This window comes from Melopsittacus undulatus, chromosome 4 (assembly GCF_012275295.1).
Source record: "Melopsittacus undulatus isolate bMelUnd1 chromosome 4, bMelUnd1.mat.Z, whole genome shotgun sequence".
NCBI classification, from domain to species: Eukaryota; Metazoa; Chordata; class Aves; order Psittaciformes; family Psittaculidae; genus Melopsittacus; species Melopsittacus undulatus.
This window is the reverse complement of record NC_047530.1, coordinates 103,149,363-103,170,840: the sequence shown is the minus strand read 5'-3', so window position 1 is coordinate 103,170,840 and position 21,478 is coordinate 103,149,363. Positions and strand designations below refer to the sequence as shown.

Here is a 21,478-nt window from a genome sequence, read left to right as displayed (position 1 = left end):
GACTGGAGTGTCTAGAGTGTGCTTTGCACAGGCCAAAAAGTCACTTTCATACTCTTTGAACCTTTTGTATAAACCTATATATTTTTCACTCTGTGGATTTCAAGATGAATGTGCAGCCGTGTGCTAGATGTGGCTATGGGGTTTACCCTGCTGAGAAGATTAACTGTATAGATCAGGTCAGTTCTTTTCTTTATTATTTTGGACTATAATAAATGCTCAGATTGGCACTTTTAACACAGTGCAAATCTGTTGGTTTTAAAAGTTCTTTACTCATAACTGGGTTCAGAACTGAGTTAATAATAAGCATATATTTGAAGAAACATTAAATGAATGTTAAGGATCAATACCAAGATTTAAAACTCAACAGAATAATAATGAAATACAAATCATGTTTGTTTGGTTTATGTTTTGTGGTATTTCCAGACATGGCACAAAGCGTGTTTTCACTGCGAAATATGCAAGATGATGTTAACAGTAAACAACTTTGTTAGCCATGAGAAAAAGCCTTACTGTCAAGCGTAAGTGTGTTTCCTTTTCTCTTTTTTAAAGCAAAGATTTTAAATGCCAAGTCATTTTAATGTAATAGAAGATTACCATTTGGACTCAGCCTGGTCCCATGTGTGGAGTGAAATTATGTCTTGTTAGTGCCTTTGTGCATATCTTTGGGTTTTGTGAATCACAAATGATGGGAAACTCTTGTTACTGGATATAAAGCTTTTTCATTTGTCCAGTGTGTTATAAAATACCAAATTAAATTCCATTTCAGTATTGTGGGAAGAAAATAAACCCAACTATAACATTCAGTGCTTTCCAGATCAGCGGTTAAGAGTTAACAGGGTTGAGCTATCATCAGGAAAATGTGTAAAAAAATGCAGATTTTGGAGTTGGTTGGTTCTAGGAAGTTTTTATTTTATAATGATCAATTCCTGTCAAATTTGTCAGCAGAAAAAAGGAGAGATGACAGTTGTTTTTTATTCTATTATTCTCTTTTGTTATTAGAAACACAGCATTGATATGACGATCATTAAAATTAATTTTGCTCTAGGCACCTACTCCATGCAATAATAACTTGGATGTAATCTAAGACGTATGTGTGAGTGGGGAGGAATGTTATGTATAGAGGGGTGGAGGCTGGTATTGTGTTTTTGAGTGCTCAGAGAGAACCTTTCTGGTGGGCTGTCTCGTACATTCCTGATCTCCTTTTGCACTTTCCTTTTTTAGGCATAATCCAAAAAACAATGCATTCACAAGTGTATTTGATTCACCAATAAATATGAATGCCAAAAAACTGTCAGAAGTGGTAAGTGAGGTAAGAAGCTTGAGGGCCAAGTGTATTTAGCTTTGTTTTACATTTTGATATCACATATCTGTCTTGTTTCAGAAATATAAATGTGTATTCTTTACTTACCCTTCTGTATTCTTTTAAAGCAGTAAGATCTCAACCCAGGTTTGAATCACGATGTTTTTCAATGCACTCACTCATGAGAAAGAAAAGTTAGGTCTGAATTTGCTTCCACTTTCGGAAAGGAAACTGAATAGCAGTTTCTCACCTGCCCTATCTGATAAATCTACACAGAAGCATTGTTCACATAAAGTGCACAGAGCTACGTAAACCGAGTAACTAAATGTAAACTCAGTAACTAAATCAGGGGGGTTGACACTGCCACTGGACACAAGAATGACCCACTTGCTTTATGATCTCTTCTGAAACTAATTCTACAGGGCCTGAAACAAAAAGTAAAATCTGTCTTAGTGGGACGTAGGCAAAAGTTCTCCTAAATACTTTGTCAAGTATTTCTGGCAAACTTGAGAAAAGAAAACACCCAAGTCCAGGGAGCTTTGAGTGGTTCTACTGAAAACGTTTTGCTCAGGAGTTCAGGATGGATCAGCTTTCCCAGCAGTTTTAACTGCATCTGTCCTCTCAAAGGCTGCTGTGGCTCGGCAGACCTCTAGGGGTGCTCAAAGTCTTCTTTCTGCTCATGTGCCATTCTTTTCTGCCTTGCATTGTTTTCCTCTGGTTAAATTTGTTTCAAACTTGCATTTCTAAGAATTTAATGGCATGAGAAATACAGAAGCAGCCAATAATTGATAGCTATCTCACTTCTGTGTGTAATACTAGTTTCTTGAATGTCATGTATTTTTATACTCTAATAGTCCTATTAATTGTATGATTATACTTAGTAGGCAAACCAATGTTTTGATATGATTAGGCATATTAAAACAGAAGAAGAAAGTTACATTTCTTAGATTGCAGCATGCTGAATTAATTCTGATTCTTTATCAGCTGTAGAAACTTGATGTACACTAATAGCCATTATCAGACTCTATCTTCTTTCATGCTTGTATTCTTATCCATCAGTTTTTGCTGTATCATGGGCAGCAACTATTTCAGCAGTGACTATCACACTTACTTTAAACGGTGTGTGACAGATCTGGTCAGGAATGAATTTGGGATTACTTCAGGTTCTATTTCTGGTTTTAGGCAGTGATATGAGACTCTGATACTTCCAGTGCATGTGAATGTACACGCCAGACAAATTATAGCTCAAAGATCACTTTCCCTTGTTTTTTACACCTAAAGCACCTTCTGTCCTTTTCAATCACATAATGAGGTTCTGCTCCAGAGATAAAATTGCTAAGGGTAGTGAAGTAGCTGATTCTGCAGTACTTACTTAAAGGGAGTACTTCTATAGAAATCCTGAGTGCAGGAAAACTTTTTCATTGGCAAATGTGTAAAATAATCCTAATTTAGGAAAAGGCTGGGGAGAGGAAGGGGGGGTGGTTATATTATTCCTTATGCAGAAAATGTAATGTTTCTTCAATCCTAACATGATGTTCTCACCTGAGTCTTATGTGGAGACACTGACTTGAATGCAGACATAAAAATTCAGCTCGCTCCCTCTACACAGAATTTCTATGTGAGCAGACAAATGTGAGCAGATTCATCTCTCTATACCTCTGTACTTCGTTTAAAAATGGGAATAACATTACACATGCTCAATGATTTTTCTGTCCAGTCAGTTTAGATTTTGCACTCTTCAAGACACGACTGCATCTTTTTGCATCTGTAGGGTGAGCTGTGTAACAGAGATGTGATTTCAGTTGGATTTCTCTATGCTGTCATGATAAAAGTAGCAGTAGGAAAATGATGACCCAGGACTAAATATGGTAGTCATTTACATTTACCCGGTCATGATACTTTGTGGACACTGTGCAGGGAAATAAGAGAGTAGAATATTGCCTGCCAAATAACTGTTCTTTCATGTAATACTGCACTGATACATTCTGCTTAAAATTTCTTAGAGATTTCAATCCTTATAGATTATTTCCCCCAGAATTATTATCTAAGGACTGAAGTACTCTTTCAGAGCTTCATGCTAGATTTCAGGTGTAATATGCTGCTGTTTTACAGACGTGCAGCTCCAATAGTAGTAGGAATCTTAGAAGTTGGGTGTGGATTAGAGTTTTGGCCTTAGGGCTAAATGCAGTCTTCTCTTCTGTGAAAACTCTTTTGCCAAGAATTGGTGGCATGGAGGAGGTGCTTAAGTAGTCTTTGCATGGCATAGAGCTGCAGGCTATGCAGCCTTTTTGTATATAACCAGGATGTAAGTGGTGTTCATCTAAAGAGGGAGAAGGTGGAAAAGATGGAGAATTTTACAGGCTCTCAGAAGATGGTTGGTATTTTCTTGTGGGCTGTGAAGATTTGGTTGACAGGTGTGCTTGTCATAGACCCTTGGTTTCTGCGTCAATATTGTACATAGATGTGTCTTCAGGGTGAAATTAGTAGTTGGCACAGAGGCTGCTCTGTAGCAGTTGGAGATTGAACACACAGACACAGGTAAACATTGTGACTAGAGTAAATCATCTTAAATTGAGCTGTGTTGATGCTGCCACCCAGCATATTAGTTCTGTGCAGTCACATCATTCCTCCGCTTCCCTTCTGTTGGTGTTGGAGATTTTTGCGGTGAGGTAAATGAAGGAACTGACGTTGCTGAAAGGTAATACAGCAAAAGCCTATTTACTAATTACCTGAGCTGATTTGCCCAACAATTGCCTGTTTGATGGTGTCAGTGTGTGATAGACAAGAAGGGTTGTCAAGTAGGTCTGAGGAGTTTTGAAAGTAACTTTCCTTTAGACTGATTTAAGGTGCAGCAAAAAGTAGTAGGTACTGAAGTGAATTTGTTGTGGTCAGAATTGTACTTTTTGTGTTGTTTTGTCTTGCATTCATTTCCTTTTGTTACTGCATTTCATGCAGACTCCATAACACTGTGGACTAAGAGACTGTTAACCTTGTATGTCTCCTTTCTTGTTCTCCTAAGAGGGGTATATGTTATTCTCTATTAACAAACTACTGATACCAAGTTTTTTTGGTTTGGGTTTTTTTGTTTGTTTGTTTTTAGACAAAATATCGAGAAGAGCAAGAATTCAAATCAGTCTTTCAATGGGATGCAAGATCCAGAGAAATTGAAGCTGTCTATAAAGCCCAACAGCTGGCCACCCAGGTAAGAAATATTCCTCAAGACTCCAAGCTACTAGCCTGCAGGAGACCAAGGATCAGCCCAGGCAAACTTGATTTTTAGAGTTTTAATCATAGCATTTCAATGGTAAAACCAACACTGCTTCTTATTTGGCTAAACTTTTCAAGGCAGCATAGCGCAGTTATAGCTTAGGGAGCAAGAATCAGAATACAAGGAAGGAATAGTGTATCTATATAGTCAGCTGTTTGGACTACTGCATGTACAGCCATACTCAATGTGTCTTCTTTCTACTGGCACTGAGGCTGCACAACAAGTGATCTGATTCCCAGGGGAAGTTATTTGAGTCTTACTCCAGGATCCTAGATCCTGACATCTTGATGTCAGTTCTTGTTATACAAGTTCTGCCCTGGCAATTCTGAAGGTATGTGGAGTATAGGTCATGTGCTGTATGTCTTTACAGAGTAAATGTTGCTTCCACAGCACTGTGTGTGGTTTATTTTATTCTGTCAGATCAGCTCTTTGTGTATGAAAACAAAGGTAAAGATTGGGAGTTATTTAATTTTTTGTTTTGTAGAATGCTTACTATGCTGCCTATGCTGAAGGAAAATCGTGGTACTCTGGAACCATCCCAGATCCTGATATGGTTCAGATAACACAGGCACAGAAGGCTCTGAGCGATGTAAGTGGGGTGATGTTTGGAATAGCTTTATTTTTATGGTCTGTCATATTCTGAACACCTACCAGTTGATCACAGCACGTTTACTTCTGTCAGTAATGATATTTAACCATATAAGTGGTTAAAGTCACATAACTGCGCTATTGTCCATCCTGAAAATCATACATTTAAATATTTGTGTGAGAACCACTTCAGCTACTGACCAATGATATCTGAGGTGACCTGATCTAGAAGTCAGTGCTGTTTCCATCAGTAGAACAGAACTCATGATGTAAAACATGTTATTTTCCATAGAGTAGACCTTTCACTGACTGTATTTCCATGGCTGAACAAAATAACTTCTGAATTATAATTGATCATCTATGCCCATATAGGGACTCAGCTGACAGAGCCAGTTAGCAGTGGATAATTGATATGACTAGAGAAAATTTTCTGTGGTATGTAGGAAATATTTCTACCTAAAAAGGCAGAAGTTAATTTGTTTACCTATAAATAAAATGATACCTACTTTTAGAAAGCAGGCTTTAATCTTTTAATCATATTGAACTAACAAACAGCTTAGTAACAGCTAAACAAAAAATGTTTATTTTCTAGTTTCAATACACAGAAGAATATGAGCCACGGAGAGGCAAAGGCAGTTTTCCTGCTATGATCACTCCAGGTTATCAGGTTGCTAAGAGAGCCACCCAACTAAGCAGTAATGTAAGTCACAGGTTTTTCAATCCTATTTTAGACTGCAAAATTTGGAGAATCCTGGGTTTAGTCTATTTACTTCAGATACTAGGTTCTATGATGAATATTTGTTGCACTAGCAAACTACTTGGCTTTGGGAAGACAATCATATAGCATAAATGACATACATTATAGGTATTTCCTGAAAGATGTAGCAATTTTTGTTGTGCTTGTGATTGTGAATCACTCCAAAATGTTTATTTTATTCATTACCTTCTTTATTTTCACTTTATGGCTTTATTATTCTATTTATTTTGCTCTGATTTTTTTCACTTTATGATTTGAAGTTCAGTACCTGTAATATTGAATTGAATTCATATACAAGCTATTTCAAATATGCACAGAACATTGCTTACTTAGAAAAATAACAATTCAACTGGAAAGGATCAAGTAAAAATAAATCCTGCAGAAGTGATTTTAAAGTATTGCATTGTTTTCTTCAAACACTGTCTGCATTGTCATTGCAGTATGATCTTAGATGGTGCATTAATGACTATTCTCATGATATTTAATCAAAGTTATGGCTCACATCAATCTAGTATTACTTGAAAATTTGATTAGCTGGGTCCATTTTTGTCTGCTTCTGACATTCACTTCAAGGAAATAGGGGCTTAAATATAGTGATAGCTTGAGAGTATACTGGGAAGTGGCATGACTGCCGTTGCTTGTTTTCTCTTGAAACCTTCTGATAGAGAATAATTTTTGTTTGTAATATGTATTTTTTATGTTTTCTCCCTCAGGTAGAATATAAGCGGGGACATGAAGAGAGAGTTTCGAAGTTCACCTCTGTTGTAGACACTCCAGATATACTTCATGCAAAGGTTGCAGGACAGCTTTCAAGTGATGTAAGTGAAACAAAATAGGTTAACCTGGTTTTGACTCTCAAGTGCCTCTTAGGACCTTTATAAATCACTTAAAAATATGACCATAAACTAAAGTAAAATACTAATATTTTAAAGGCAAACTCATTTACCACTAAGCATTTAATATTTCCAGTTTTTAAGCCCTTATTGATTTCTAGGGCCTAGCTGGCTGTCAGAATTGAAGGCAGAGAACTAGCCTGTTCTACACCCAGCAACTGGGTGCTATGCAAAGTAGTGGAAGATGACTGACTCAAATATAAATAAAGCAGGCAACTTGCAGACAACTTCAGATTTTCTTTAAACATCTGTGATCCACCCTACATTCTGAATGAGACACAAAGATCCTGCAGAAGATACACAGTCTATCGTTAAAGACTACATTGTAAAGATTCAGACTTCATGATTCATCTTCCCTCTGGCAGATGACAGCCATCGAATGCTTGACTTTGCAACTTTAAGAATTGATTATGTGTGCAATCAAGATACATTTGATCTAACTGCTCCTGAACTGTCTTGAATTTTTACAGTTGAAATACACAGAAGACTTTGAAGAACGAAAAGGAAAAGGCAGCTTTCCTGCTATGATCACTCCAGCTTATCAGATAGCCAAGAAAGCAAATGAATTAGCCAGTGATGTAAGTGTCCAAAGCAAATTCTGTGTTGGGGAAGAAAAGTATTGTCACACAAATTTTATATTCAAATGTTTATCACCAGAAATTCCACGAGCATTGTGGAGTTACACTGGCAATGCACTTCATGCATAGATTTTCAAGTGATTATCTTTTCAGGGACAAAAAAGCATTTTATTTGTGAATCAACACTCTGGATTTTTGTGGGCAAAAGTGTCCCCTTTACCCTGCCTCCTGTTGCATACAACTGAGAAGTAAGACAATTAGAGTTAGATGAAGGTCTTTGGTTTCATTCTGCCCAACTCACTATGAGTTAGAGGGGCTAAAGTGCAGCTCTAATTTACACAGCCACAATATTTCTGGGTGATGTTCTATCAGGGGAAAGCTGTGTTTGCAGAGATATGCTTTGCCATGAATTTACATGCTCCCAGTGGATCTTTGCAGTTCATTCTCCTATTCCTTCTTTTGTGCTATTGCAGGATGAGGCTTTTATGAATTCAAGAAACTAGCTTCTTGAATATATACACACACATACATGCATACATTTGACATAGGTATAGATTTATAAAACATAGCTTTCTATTCCACACATTTTGTTCTCCTTACTGTTTGTGGATTTTTTAACTCCTTGCTGTTCTGATCTTTATTGGCTTTCTGTTCCTCTCCAAACATGGCAAAACTATAGCACCCCTATATACTTTAAAAAGCATTGTGAAGGGTCATCAAATGTACAGTTAATTATGTTTTGTCATTGGAGACTGAAAGGAAAGCCCTTTTTACTGTAGAAGATGATAACATATTGTGCTAACTTGGTGGAAATGAATTTAAAACATTATTAAGAGTCCTTGAGGAAAAAAAGAGGAGATCTGTAATTTTGAAGGCAAATACAACAGTCTAAAACGCTTAAATGTTTTGTTTGCCTTTGATCTGTGGATTTGTGTCAGTAAAAACATATGATGATTAAAGGGCAGCATCAGGTTACAGGCATTATTTTGACTTTAGCAAAGGTAGTGCAAATTTTGGTCTAAACTTGAAGGTTGATTGCTTAAAATTCCCTTGATCACTGGGGAGATCAGAATCTTTCAGAAACAAGTCCAGTTATTAATGGCATTCAGATGACCCTTTGGTAGAGAAGTGCTCTGTGGTAACTGTGATTTACATTACAATCAGTTCTATTTTTTTATCCTGCTGGAGCATCAGGGATTAGCTGCTGACAAGCAGGTGGTACTGAACACAACTGAGCTAATGGTTTGGGTTGAAATGGCAAGTCCCATGTTCCTAGTGCATTATTAAAAAGTACACCGCTATTTTTGGTTTTATATCTTCAAGTGACATATTTGACTTCTGTAGATTGGTGGCAGTGGGAATTTTGATGATCCTTTATTGCAGGTGGTTGATTATTAATTATTATGCATCATTTGTGTACAAGAGTAAACTCATTTCCTTTTCTTTTTTCCTTTTAGGTAAAGTATCATCAAAGATATGAAAAAGAGATCAAGGGAAAAGCCACCCATACAGCTGGAACAGCTGCTGCTGTTGCAAGGGAACACATAGATCAATATGGCCAGGTATGCAACATCTGAGAGATACCCATGCTGATGTTGACCATTACTATGGCCAGTTGCTGAAGCCTTTAGAAACTACAGTGAGACCTATTTTCACTTTGCTTTTCTGTATGAAAATGTAAGATCTGAAAGGAAGGCATGGTGTGCAACAGCACCATGCTCTGAATGTGTGATATATTTTGGCACTGGGATTTACAAGATGAGACTGCAGGGTGCATACACTGTCACTGCATGATCCTTACCGTAGGGTCATTCCAGAAGGTAAGCCCTACCTGGGCAAATTTTATCTCTGTACATGTATGCACTGTACATTTCTATTGTGGTATTGTTACGTCTCACACTGAAATGTGTTTACTTGTGGAAAATGTCCAATTCCATGTGAAAGAAAATATAAGTTCAGTTAGGAGAAAACCTGAAAGGGCTGTGAAATGATAGGTAGCAAGTTAGTAGCTGGATGAGCATCTTTTCCCTTGCAAGTGTTTTTAGAAATCTTAGGAACTTTGCAACTCTAAATATGTGAGAATAGTGCTGAAGATCATACATGTCCTCTTAGATTTCGTAGTGTCTAAAAAAGCAATCTTGTGTGCTTGGGAAGTTGTAGTTCTGTATTTGTGGAACCAATTAGGCTTTAGTTCTGTTTTGGTCTGTGGTATTTGTTTTGCTTTTGCTTCATTTTTAAGGGAATTACATTATTTTTGTGGTCTCCCAAAATGCATTCAATTAAGTTAGGAAAATAGTACAGCTAAATAGTACTGAATACAGCTGAAGGGAATTTGAAAGGAATTGAATAGTGGTTTTGTATAAACAAAACTATATGTTTAATCTCAGGTTTTTTATCCTTACTCCTCATGAGACCCACATACTCTGGCAAAATGAATAAAAAGGGACTATATTGTCCTAAGATATTTGGTATTTTATGTTTCTTCCCTTCTGTCCAAACCTATATCTTGTAATGTGTGAAAATCAAACCATCCTTGAGGAATATGAGTTTGGAATATGCAGCAATCAAGCCTTCAATTAGTCTCTATCTTTTGAACTACTACAAGTTTTAGTAAGAATAAACAAATAAAATTAATTAAAAAGAGCACCAGTTGCATTTTCAAGCATTATAAAATTATCCTCTCTTTAGAATTAAGGGTTCTTTTTCTTTTAAAGTATCTTTGAAACTTCAGTCACAGACTTCAAATTTTATTTGAGTTTTAATCTTCATAGATTGAATTTCGATATTCAAATAAAATAGAGCCACTGAAATTAATGGGTCTTTCTGAGTGAAGCATGACTTAACATGGGTAAAGGGATTAGATTTCTAACTGTCAAGATCATAGAGGCACATCATACCAACATATATATGACATGAGACAATTTAAGGAACATTACTATAAAGTTCCTGTGTGCTGAGCACCTGTTTTGTTCATGTTTTAAAATCTTAGGAGTGGCTAAAATTAATTCTCTGGAACTTTGAAAATACTGTTTTGTGATATGAGCAATATTAGAAAGGATTTGAGACAGAAGAGAAAGAAAATGGCAAGCTGCTGTGAAGAATTCAGACTCATGAATGGCATTTTAAGAATCTAACTCAGCTCATTAGTGATAGCTATTTTTAATTTCTATGTTTAGTTTAGATGTGATAACTGTAATTGCATCACACTGGTCACAATACATGACCTATCTTACCATGTAACATTGATGGTGCATAAAGTGAACGGCAGTGGGGTTTTTTGCATTGAGAAGTCACAAGAGAGGTACCCCAAATATTTATAGTACTTTCTATCTGTGCCCTCCATGACATTCTTGGCATGCCACACATTCTTTTTTTCATTTAAACTAGCTGTTTACTACAAAGGATTTACAAAAGATTTCAGAGAAGACACATTACACTGTATCTTTCTTGTTTGTATACTTACCATATTCTCCCTAGATCTTGACATAGAGAGCTTTAGGGCGGTCATTAGGTATTACCATTTTAAAAGAAGCTCCAGTTTTTTGTTATTAAATTATCTAAAGGCTTTTCAAATTGTCAAACATAAAATCATCTATTGATGAATTTAAGAGTATTAATTCCGCAATAATTGTTTTTTTTTTTTAAATCAAGCAAATGGAATTTTGTAATTTTGTTCCCTAAGGTGTTTTGCTCCCACTTTAATAGCTAGATATTTCTGCTTCATTAATGAATCCTTTGTCAAAATATATCACTGCACTAGAGGAACAGTGTTTTTGATCAGCTATGATGGGAGATATGGCTGTGGAGAGATCAAGAGCCTTCTGTTCACATCACAATGAAAGGCTGACCCTATGCTAAATTTGGAAAGTTTAAGTAAATTTCTGGGCTGTCCAAATCCTTAGGTGTGTTTATAGTTTTACAAGGAAATGTATTGATGAAGAGAAGGGCTAGCAGATACCATCTCTGTAAGAACTGTGTATTACTGTATACTTGAATGCTATCTTGACTTCAGCTGATACATGTAATGTTGCAGGCACAGTTAATCTAATGGGTGATTTAATTTTCTTTTTCGTAAAAAAGAAAAATAAAAATGAAGCTATAAACTTTCCTGCTAACAAGGACTATGGGGTTTATGAAATCACCCATGGCCTCACCTGCTCATGTATGATGAGTAAACACTCGTACATTTTTCTATGTATAATCTTCAGGATTATATGGATGAGTTTGAAGAACGCAGAGGGAAAGGAAGCTTTCCTGCTATGATCACTCCAGCTTATCAAAATGCCAAGAAAGCAAATGAATTGGCAAGTGATGTAAGTATGAAACCTGAATCAATACTATTCATAAACAATTAAAAACAGCAGTTTGTCAGAGCAGTGCCTGGAAGGATAATGCTAAAATTACACTTGAGAAGTAAACAACAATGACATTTCACTCCATTGCTGGGAACTGGATGCCTCAAGGGATTAATAATATCCATTAATACAAGAGGACACAGCTCCAACTTGCATGAGGGAGGAGATGGATGTAGCAACTAATGGGGATCCCTACTGTTAGGTTAACCCTCCTGGCAAATCTGCACCTGTATTATTAATGAAACCTTCAACTGCCTTAATCATCCCGTGGACTACTGTGGTATTCCCAGTAGTGAATAAATGGAGGATGAATGAGCTGAACTGGTTTTGATATTTTGATGTATCATGCCTCTAGCACAAAACAGGTCATATGGAGAAAAAGAAACCATAGAGTATGACACTGTCACTTCACAAGACTGAGCTTATTTCTAGGATGGGGATTTTCAGTTCTGGGTGCTAAGCTAAAGAATTGGCAAGGAAGGTGGTGATGTGTGATTCTTGCATGCAGCCCATGGATTAAAGAGCCTCAGTCGTATTTGTGGAGTCCATTGCATGTAGTGACAAAAATTGGGTCAGTCTGTAGGTCACTACCTTGTGGCTGCTGTGAATGCCTCCTGCTAGTGACAACCTTTGTAGTATGGACAGTTATCCCCTATGGGGCTATCTGGGCTGACGAGCTGAGGCTGTTTTCTGTTTAGTCTTTCAGCATGTACTAGCCTGTACTAGACACTAGCAGTAAATAGCTTCAACCAGTCACTAGAGAAGAATCTGCTAGTTATCTGTTCAAGCTATGAACCATTAGTGCTGTTCAATCTGTGTAAAAAAATGGATTCTAAAAATTGCTGTCTAGTGAAGTGTCTTGATAGGGTTTGTGGGGGCTGTGACTTTATATGAGGTTTATTTCAGGAACAACTTGCAATGTTTCAACTTAGCAAGTTCAATTTGCTTATCAAGGCTAGAACAAGAAAAATCTAATCCCACCTCATGAAGCCAGTCTAAATAGGAATGGTGAAAAGTTAGACATCTGTTTTATAATTTTTCCTACTTTTTTTTTAGATAAAATACAAGAAAGATCTTTCCAAGATGAAAGGTGCAGCTCACTTCCATTCCCTAACAGCTGAAGACAACTTAGCCCTTAAGCAAGCCCAAAGTGTTAACAAGCTTGTCAGTGAGGTAAGGGGTTCAGTCAATCTGTTAACAAGTTAATGCAGCTCATACAAACATTTGTGTCTGATGGGTAAGTACTACAAATATTGTTCCTATTGCCCTGAATGTAACAAACATGATCTGTGTGTAGCTCAGTAACAGGAAAGAAAGGTGTAAGAGCAGATCTTCAGGTGCTATTATCTGACACTTCCAATGATTTGTATGGAAGTATGGGGAAACTAACCCCAGAAAAGTAACCCTAATTCTGGCTACATTAAGAATGTAAATTGAAAAAAAAAACACCCTGAATTGTGCTCTTAATGTCCTGTGAAGCTATAATTGTAAATGCTTTAGGATAACTTGAGTGTGTTAGGATGCTTAGAGCATTTCAAAGAAGGTTCTACTGGTAATCAGGAAGTAACACCAACTCAGCCAAAATTTGTACCATTCTGTTAATGCAGGTTTCTCTTTTCTTCCATCATGTGAAAGACTGTGAGTTACTCCTAATGCATTCTTCTGCTTGGCAAGAGAAGATTGCTAGGGAATTCTCAGTAGATTCTGAATTATTAATTTATTTATAGTGTCATATCAGCTATAAAGATATTAATAAATGTGAGTTTCTAGAGATTTCCCCATGGCAGTTTAAAAACTTATACTCTTGAGATGTCAAAATATAAAACCTTCAATAATGAAAAACCCCTGGAAGTAGGACTGGAAGGGGCCTCCTGGGCCAGTCATTCCTGGCTCCTGCTGTTTCAGCACAGTATCGTATAATCCTTTTCTTCTCATTTCTAGCCTGCATTTATTCCTGTCCACTTTATTACTACTGTGCTTTGTGCCAGCATTGCCCTTTAGTTAAAAAAGTTCTTTCTGCATGATTGCCTTTCTGAGATGTTTACAAACGGATATCATTTTCTTCTCTCTGCCTTTGTTTTCCTAGACAAAGCAAACCAAATCATTCTCATCTCTCACAGTCTTTCATTGCAGCTGTTAGAGGCTGAGTGCATGTTCCTTAAACAGGAATGACTGTAAGAGTACGTAAGTTCTTGAGATCTTCCTGGATACTGGTACATAGCACATGCACTTTTCAGTGCCTGCTCAAAAGTCTCCTCTTGCTTCAGCCTTGGACTACATTTACCTTTTTGATGGCGGTGTTACTTTGTCATCTTGCCATCTTTCTGTGGTCAGCCTACAGAGGAACAGTTTTCTCTTTCTTAGCCTTTCCAGGTGATGAGCTCTTATAGCTGAAATTTTTATGACTTCTCCCTGCATGTATAAGCACTACATTGATGAATTTAGTAATATTTCCATTACCACCTTTTAATATCACCCTCCATATTCTGACTTCAGAGTAAAGAATGTAATGAAAATATTAAACCAGTTCCGTATTTAAACTTACTCTGAAGAATTCTGCTGGTAAGCTTCCCCCTGGTCAGGCCTTCATGGTGGAAAACACCCATTGCTTTTTTTTTTGCTTTCATTTAGTCCACACTCACCATAAAATTTCTTCATAGATTCCTTGGTTTTGTTAATGATTTTCCTCATGGACTGTCTCATACAGTGGATGAAATTGATTGCATTCCTTTTGCCTATAAAGCAAGAACTGAGTGTATGAAAATCATATTAATCTTCATCATATGCCATCTCATGAAAGCCATGTATCAAAATCTCTGAACAGTGGGTCTGGCTGATGAAAAGTGTGTTTATGAACTTGACAAAGCATGTTAAGGTTTTACTATATCTACCCTTTGTACATTTTTGTCACTAAGGTGGAATATAAGAAGGATCTTGAAAACAACAGAGGCTACAGCATGAATTACTGTGATACTCCGCAATTCAAGAATGTGAGCAAGATCTCAAAATTCACCAGTGATGTAAGTTTCCAGTACCTCATGTTATTCTGATGGATAACTGGGGCTCTTTTTATATAGGTTTATGAAAAGAAGTATTGCAATATATGGAAGAGAAGCGGCTAATCTAGACAAGTAGCTGCCAGTTGTTTCTGTTATCTATTGTAATTATTTCTTATTGAATTTTGTATAGCCATTTCCTGACTGGAAAGGTAAGCAGAAGATTCTTTACCAGAGTTAATGACAGAGAGGAACATGTTTACTGTGTGAAAGTAATCAATATTAATAATTGTACCACATGATACTCAAGTATAATTTTTACACTGCTTCCGACCATTCTCTGAAGTCTAGGAGGGGTAAATCTTTTGCCACATGCATGAGATGATTGAGTGGTTTATCTAGTCAAATTCCCTACTCTAGTCTTCCTGAAAGCTGCACCAAAGCAGTTCAGTTTTGGTAGATGTTTATAATTTCATTTGTTAATGTACAAATAATGCTTCCATGCAACTTAATTCTAATATCTGTTTCTGATGAAAAAAATATGCAGCAATAGAATGTGGAGGTATTTCCTGTATGTGGCATCCAGGTGATACGAAGAACATGTAAATGGCATCTTGTAAAATAGGAAACTCACAGAGGGTTTTTAAATGTTGTTTATTAAATTACCAAAGTTGTGGTGGACTCATGAGTTTCTGTAGTGGGGCAACACTAGTAGACCACAGCTGTAATCATTTGTTTCACTGCTGTAACATATGGAAACTCATATTAAAAATAGGTATATTTCATCAGAGTATTTTTCTATGTTTTGTACAGCTTAAATACAAAGAAACCTACCAGAACCAGATGAAAGGTCATTATGTGGGTATTGGCATGGACAGGCGAATGCTACATGCCATGAAGGTTGGCAGTTTGGCAAGCAATGTAAGTCTTTATTTATCACACTTGTATAATTGTTGCTTTCTTAAGTTTTTCCAGGATTAAGTTGATAGAAAACTTTAGATCATATTGTATTGAGGATCTAAAGGAAAGGTATGTTGAGAAAAGGAGAAATTGTAGAAACCTTTTTGTACTGATTTATAGCTCACTGTGTGGAAGAAGTTAAAATAAGCAAATTCAGTTATCTGGCAACATACTGAGCTCCTTCAGTTGTCTTTGACATCAGTAGGATGCTGAAGGTTTCTTGCCACCACCCCCAGGGTCAGACCTCTGCTGAAAAAACAGTCTTTAATGAAGATTTCTGGATTCCAATTTAATTTACTGGGTTAGTCAAGAAGCTATTTCGTTACATACCATTCCTTCAAGTACATTATTTACAAATCTGTAAGAAGCTTGAGAACTAAGCAGAAAGATAAAAGAAATGTGTCATAGGTGGGAGTTAAGTTAATGCTCCCACTGTTGGCATTGGATTAATTGAGGAGCTGAAAAAGAATCAATTAGTGGCTAAACTATGCAAATAATTTCATTTTCTTTGTCACTCATGACATTGAACTTACTTTGTTTTCTGCATTTAATATTAATATTATTGTTTCTCTTTTCCTCTTGACTGATAATTATTCACGCAAATGACAGCTTAAAAAAAAGATGATTTTTTTTTTTGTTCTCCCTGTGTTTCAGATAGCCTATAAGTCTGATTACAAACATGATGGTGTTGACTACAATTACCCAGCTACTCTCACTCCTTCGTATCAGACAACAAGGAAGTTGGTCCCTTTGAAAGATGTAAATATTTTCCTATGACTTGCATGGCTCATCCTGTCCCTGTAGGAGAGCTTGTGATAGATTGCATGTGTCAAATGATGATTTAATCATGGGAGCAAACAGCTAGTGATAACAAAGTTAAAGCAAAAAAAAGTGCAGGGAGTCAAGGGAACTCAGAGGAATACAAAGTGCTGCCACCTCCTGTCATTGGCTTCAGTTCAACACAGGTTGTACACTCATGTGAAATGACTGAGCTCTGACCCATCCCTAGTTTGTGTTGCAAAGCATCTCACCATCCTGGACAGCTCCAACAGCAGCATCAAGCACTGAAAGGATGAGGAGACTTAAATAGGCTTCTCATCCTTTGTGAGTTCCCTGAAGATAGGTGTTCCCCTTTGAAGGGGAACTAATTGGTCACATACAAAAGGGAACGAATTGGTCACATAACCTTCCTTATACTTGTGATCTGTGTGAGAGAGGTGACCTCTGTGCTTGGGGTTGAGTAACTGATGGAACAATATGAAGAAATTTGTGTACTGCTGTGGTTATATGAGCTCTACAGCCCGATAAAGATAAAAATAGTCCAAGTGATGGTTAAGAATATCGGGTTTATAGGAATGCTTTTGAGAACCAGCTGAAACTGCAGCTTTTTAAGAATTTGTTGCTTGGAAGGAGAGGGGTTATAAATGAGGTTCATTTTCAAAGTGAGATACAAACTGTAATCTCAGACTAGGAAATTCTGAGAGCATTAACTCACATCTCATCCAAGAGATCCTGGTGTTTTTCTCACCTCAACTTTTTATGGTTTAAGTCATGATTTATCTAGAGTATTAGCTAATAAACCTTTGTCTACTCATTCTCTCATTTTCTAGTCTGGCCATTTCTTCCTTTATTAAATCTTTTTATTTTATCTTAAATTAGGTGAACTACAGGCAAAGCATAGACAAGCTGAAGTACAGCTCTGTTGCTAGCACTCCACAAATCGCTCAAGCTAAAATAAATGCACAGCAGCTCAGTGATGTAAGTTCTGTCATCATTAACCGCCATTGTTTTTTACAATTATGAGATAATTCTATTTCATAGCACTTGTAGCATTCATGTGGTTTTATTCTTGATAGTTCATCTAGAGATTTACAACCAAAACAAGGATAAATATTGAGTTAAATCCTTTCAAAAAATGTGGCAAACATACCAGTAGATGTAATGTTTTCCTCAATTTTTAATATTTGTATTATTTTTTCTTCTGTGTATTTGTTGATGCATGTTTTTGATATTTTCTTCTTAAAGATAATCAGTAACTATTCTATTTATAGAATATTTATTCTACTTCCTACTACCTATGTAAAAGTTACAATTGCCTTATTGCCCTCATATTTATGTCAACCATATCTATGACTACAACATAGCACTAATTACCTGAAATTTAATGACAGTTAATCAATCTAACAGTCATATTTTGGGTGAGCTAAAAATAACTGAGTTTGTTGTTGACTTTTTCAATATATGGCAGCTGAACTACCGAGCCCAGTATGAGAAGACTAAAACAAACTACACTCTACCTCAGGATGTACCACAGTTAGTCAAAGCAAAAGCAAATGCTGAGTTATACAGTGAGGTAAGTCACATGATATGGAAGTATTGGTACTCATGATGCTATTAATAGACAGATGTGAATGTAAAAATGATGATACTATTTCTGGAAGCATTTATCATTTATCATTGGTCTTCACTAAACGGCATGAAATGTGGTATAGATATTCTGGTGTAGGTAGAGATACTATCTCAAGTACAGTGAAACCGCTAGACCTTTTCAGATGAATTGACTTTGTTTAATAAATCAGTGTTCACTTCACAACTTCACAATAACACTGAGGGGGTATTTATATGAAGTAGCAACATTTGCATAGTTATGATAACTTAAAGTTTACTGAAGTGAATGGAAAGAAACACAGTGACTTCAGTGAGCTTGGATCAAGCTCTCTCTTGCTGCCATTCAGAATTCATGACAATATCCATTGATTTACTTTGACACCTGGGTGTTAAAATCAAGAACTTACAGGAAAAGTTTAAATTCTATTTCATTTTGAAAGTATTTTTTTTCAGGCCTCCATTGTTGTAGGTAGTTTTGGAGGAAAAGAGCTCAACAAGACAAATGAGTGCAAAACTTCCAGTCTTATTACTGGTGTGACTGTTGTTTTTGAAACTGTTTCATAATTTTTCATGGTTGTGAGTTGGCATTGCTGCAAGTATTCATAACTGGTTTTCCCCTAAGTTTTATTTGAGTTGCATTAGTGGGGTCTTGTGGAGCAACTCTCTGTGGCTATAATGTGCTGGGATGCATTCTCATTGGTAGATGCTAGTAACATGTTGCTGTCTTTCCTTTCTCAGATTAAGTACAGAGAAGGCTGGGAGAAGAGTAAGGGCCGGGGTTTTGTAATGAAACTTGATTCTCTGCCTCTACTTGCTGCCAAAGCTTCAAGAGATCTTGCAAGTGATGTATGTTATACTTAATTACCTGGGAATTATTCTTTATGTAAGTTGTTATAGAACAGGGAAATAGAGCTTAACTCACCTCATCTGAATTTTAAAGTCCTACATTTGGCTGTCCATCTTTCTCAATGGCTGGTGAACAGTTGGAAACTTGCTCAGACTGCTATGAAACTTCACTCTTAGAAAATTGTTTTTTTTCTAAATACAAGTGTACAGAAGGAAGCAAACCAACCCCTTTAGTAAGATTCAGTGTTTTGAGTTGTTTAAAGCCTCAAAAATGCTATCATCCCCTGTAAAGGGAATGCATATTTATTTAGTCTGCTGCTTTAACATAAACACATGTATCTAAAAAAATTTCCAAACACTTTTTAAACAACTTACTTCATGATTCTTACCCTGTGGAGAGGCAAAAAAAAAAGACACTTTTCCTGCAAGTGGGAAGTGTCTGGCAATGATGGTAATTCCAAAATCCTGCCTCATTATGAAAAGAAAATTTTTCATTCCTTGCTTGTTTTAACATGATTGATTCTTTATCTTTGGCTTTAAGAACCAGATAATTTAGCTAATCAGCTTATAAGTGTATCCACCTCACAGGAATGAGCCTGAAGGATTTAAGTTAAAGGCAACATAAATGAGACCAACCTTGCACCTTTGGGAATTTTTTAGAAAATCTGGGAAATTTGAAGTGATAACATGAGAATCAGATAAGCCTTTCTAAATTTTGACCATCCAAACTGCCAGTGAAAACCATATTACTTACCTTTAGGTAATTGGAAATGTTCTTTGACTGAAACTATTTTTTTTTCACAGATTAAATATAAAGAAGAATATGAAAAAACAAAAGGAAAAGCAATTGGAGCCAAAGATTCAAGACTTTTACACTCCCTGAAGGTGGCCAAGATGAGTAGTGAGGTAAATTATTTATTTCTCTGAGTCAGAAGGTGTTTTTCATAATTATGAATCTTTCAGCAACAGTATCCAATCTACCACTGTTACTGCTTTCACTACAAGAAATTCTTGGAAGCTTTTAACAAGACAAAAGTTGGTTTCCTTCCTCTGTCTGTGGCTCTGCAATGATTGCACAGTATTTTTGTTCTCATAGGGAATTTTGAGCTGGCGCTGTCCTTATTTTGGGGCAGGAAAATAACATCCTATTAAACCCCCAGTATAAACACTTCTACATGGAACTTTCAGGCAGATTAAAATAAGTTTAAAAGTCATATGTACTGTAATAGAGAAGATGTTTCGAGAGTTTGCGATCTGTTTTGTGGATCCCTTATAGGACCCAAACAAGAGTGAAAATTTAAGATAGCTTTGACTTTGCAGTGCACTGGTACAGACAACTTGTTTTCATTTCTTCTATTTCTAGGTTGCCTACAAAAAAGATTTTGAGGAGAGTAAGACCCATTTCCATCTGCCTATGGATATGATAAACCTGAGACATGCTAAGAAGGCCCAGGAACTTGCAAGTGACTTAGATTATAGAAAGAGGCTGCATGAATACACAGTGGTTCCTGAAGACATGAGGACAAAATGGGCAAAGAAGGCCTATGGTCTCCAGAGTGATGTAAGATGATGTATACTCAGCTTAACTGTTATAAGCAGCACGAATTTTTATAGACTTCTTAAGTTTGACATTAATTCTCATTCATACAATGCAGTTTGATTACACTATGACTTATTTTATATGTCTTTGCAATGCCTTTGAAACTGGAAAGCATACAAATGTTCACATGCAAAAATTTTACATGTGTTCCACACAGCAATAAATGTCATTTTCCTCTACAGCTTCGATATAGGTCAGACCTGATGTGGATGAAAGGAGCTGGGTGTATTACAGAAGGAAGTCTTAATATACAACAAGCCAAAAAAGCTGGAGATTTGGTCAGTGAGGTAAGAAAAGTACTCAGGCTTCTGTCTGTTTTTTATTCAAAGCTTTACATGCACTTATTCCACTAAATTATGTGGAATAGGTAATTCCTGATACAGAAAACCTGAGAAATGGAAGAACTGTTGGATGTCGTTTAGTTATTTGACAGTTTAGGAGATCCTAGGTTAGAGGTTAAAAATATGTTTTCCCATTATATGATTATTGTGTCAAGTTTGTGAGGCAGAAGAGCCCGTAATTTTGCTTCCACCTCTTCATTCATCTGCTCATTTTGCAGAGCGGCATTGGAAGGAATTAGAGCTTGTATGACATATGCTACATGAAGTGCATAGAGTTTTGAGGACCAGTGTTAAAAAAAGCGGATGTTAGCCATGTTTGGAGTTTCCTTGCTCTTTGGCAAATAAGGGATGTGACATTATTGGGCGATTCAGCTTGTGCTGCCTTCCATTGCTTTCACTTGGTTTTGCACTGCCATTAGCCTTATGGAAGTATACTTCCTCAACTTCCTCAGCTGCCTACACTGCCTTAGCTTCCCATGGTTCAATCATCTCACTAGAGCTAGGAAAACTAGAGGACATATAGAAGAATACATTAGGGGAAGTTTGACAAGAAGGATAAAATTCCACTTAAGGCTGGGGGAAGGAACAGAAGCCAGTTAGTTACTGGA

The 21,478-nt window shown here is 36.6% G+C and overlaps 1 protein-coding gene across 1 annotated transcript in view; it reads left to right on the top strand.

Annotated features, from left to right (window-relative positions):
- The first annotated feature begins 104 nt into the window (after window positions 1-104).
- NRAP (nebulin related anchoring protein) overlaps window positions 105-21,478 on the top strand; it is a 48,521-nt gene continuing 27,147 nt past the window's right edge. The window contains exons 1-20 of the mRNA XM_034061906.1: window positions 105-176; window positions 424-518; window positions 1,222-1,309; window positions 4,401-4,502; window positions 5,053-5,157; window positions 5,749-5,856; window positions 6,627-6,731; window positions 7,277-7,384; window positions 8,842-8,946; window positions 11,593-11,697; window positions 12,796-12,912; window positions 14,655-14,759; window positions 15,549-15,656; window positions 16,350-16,454; window positions 17,355-17,453; window positions 17,944-18,048; window positions 18,822-18,929; window positions 19,734-19,835; window positions 20,293-20,490; window positions 20,712-20,816. Coding sequence (XP_033917797.1) covers window positions 105-176; window positions 424-518; window positions 1,222-1,309; window positions 4,401-4,502; window positions 5,053-5,157; window positions 5,749-5,856; window positions 6,627-6,731; window positions 7,277-7,384; window positions 8,842-8,946; window positions 11,593-11,697; window positions 12,796-12,912; window positions 14,655-14,759; window positions 15,549-15,656; window positions 16,350-16,454; window positions 17,355-17,453; window positions 17,944-18,048; window positions 18,822-18,929; window positions 19,734-19,835; window positions 20,293-20,490; window positions 20,712-20,816 — 2,145 coding nt within the window. The remainder of the gene's footprint in view (window positions 177-423; window positions 519-1,221; window positions 1,310-4,400; window positions 4,503-5,052; window positions 5,158-5,748; window positions 5,857-6,626; window positions 6,732-7,276; window positions 7,385-8,841; window positions 8,947-11,592; window positions 11,698-12,795; window positions 12,913-14,654; window positions 14,760-15,548; window positions 15,657-16,349; window positions 16,455-17,354; window positions 17,454-17,943; window positions 18,049-18,821; window positions 18,930-19,733; window positions 19,836-20,292; window positions 20,491-20,711; window positions 20,817-21,478) is intronic.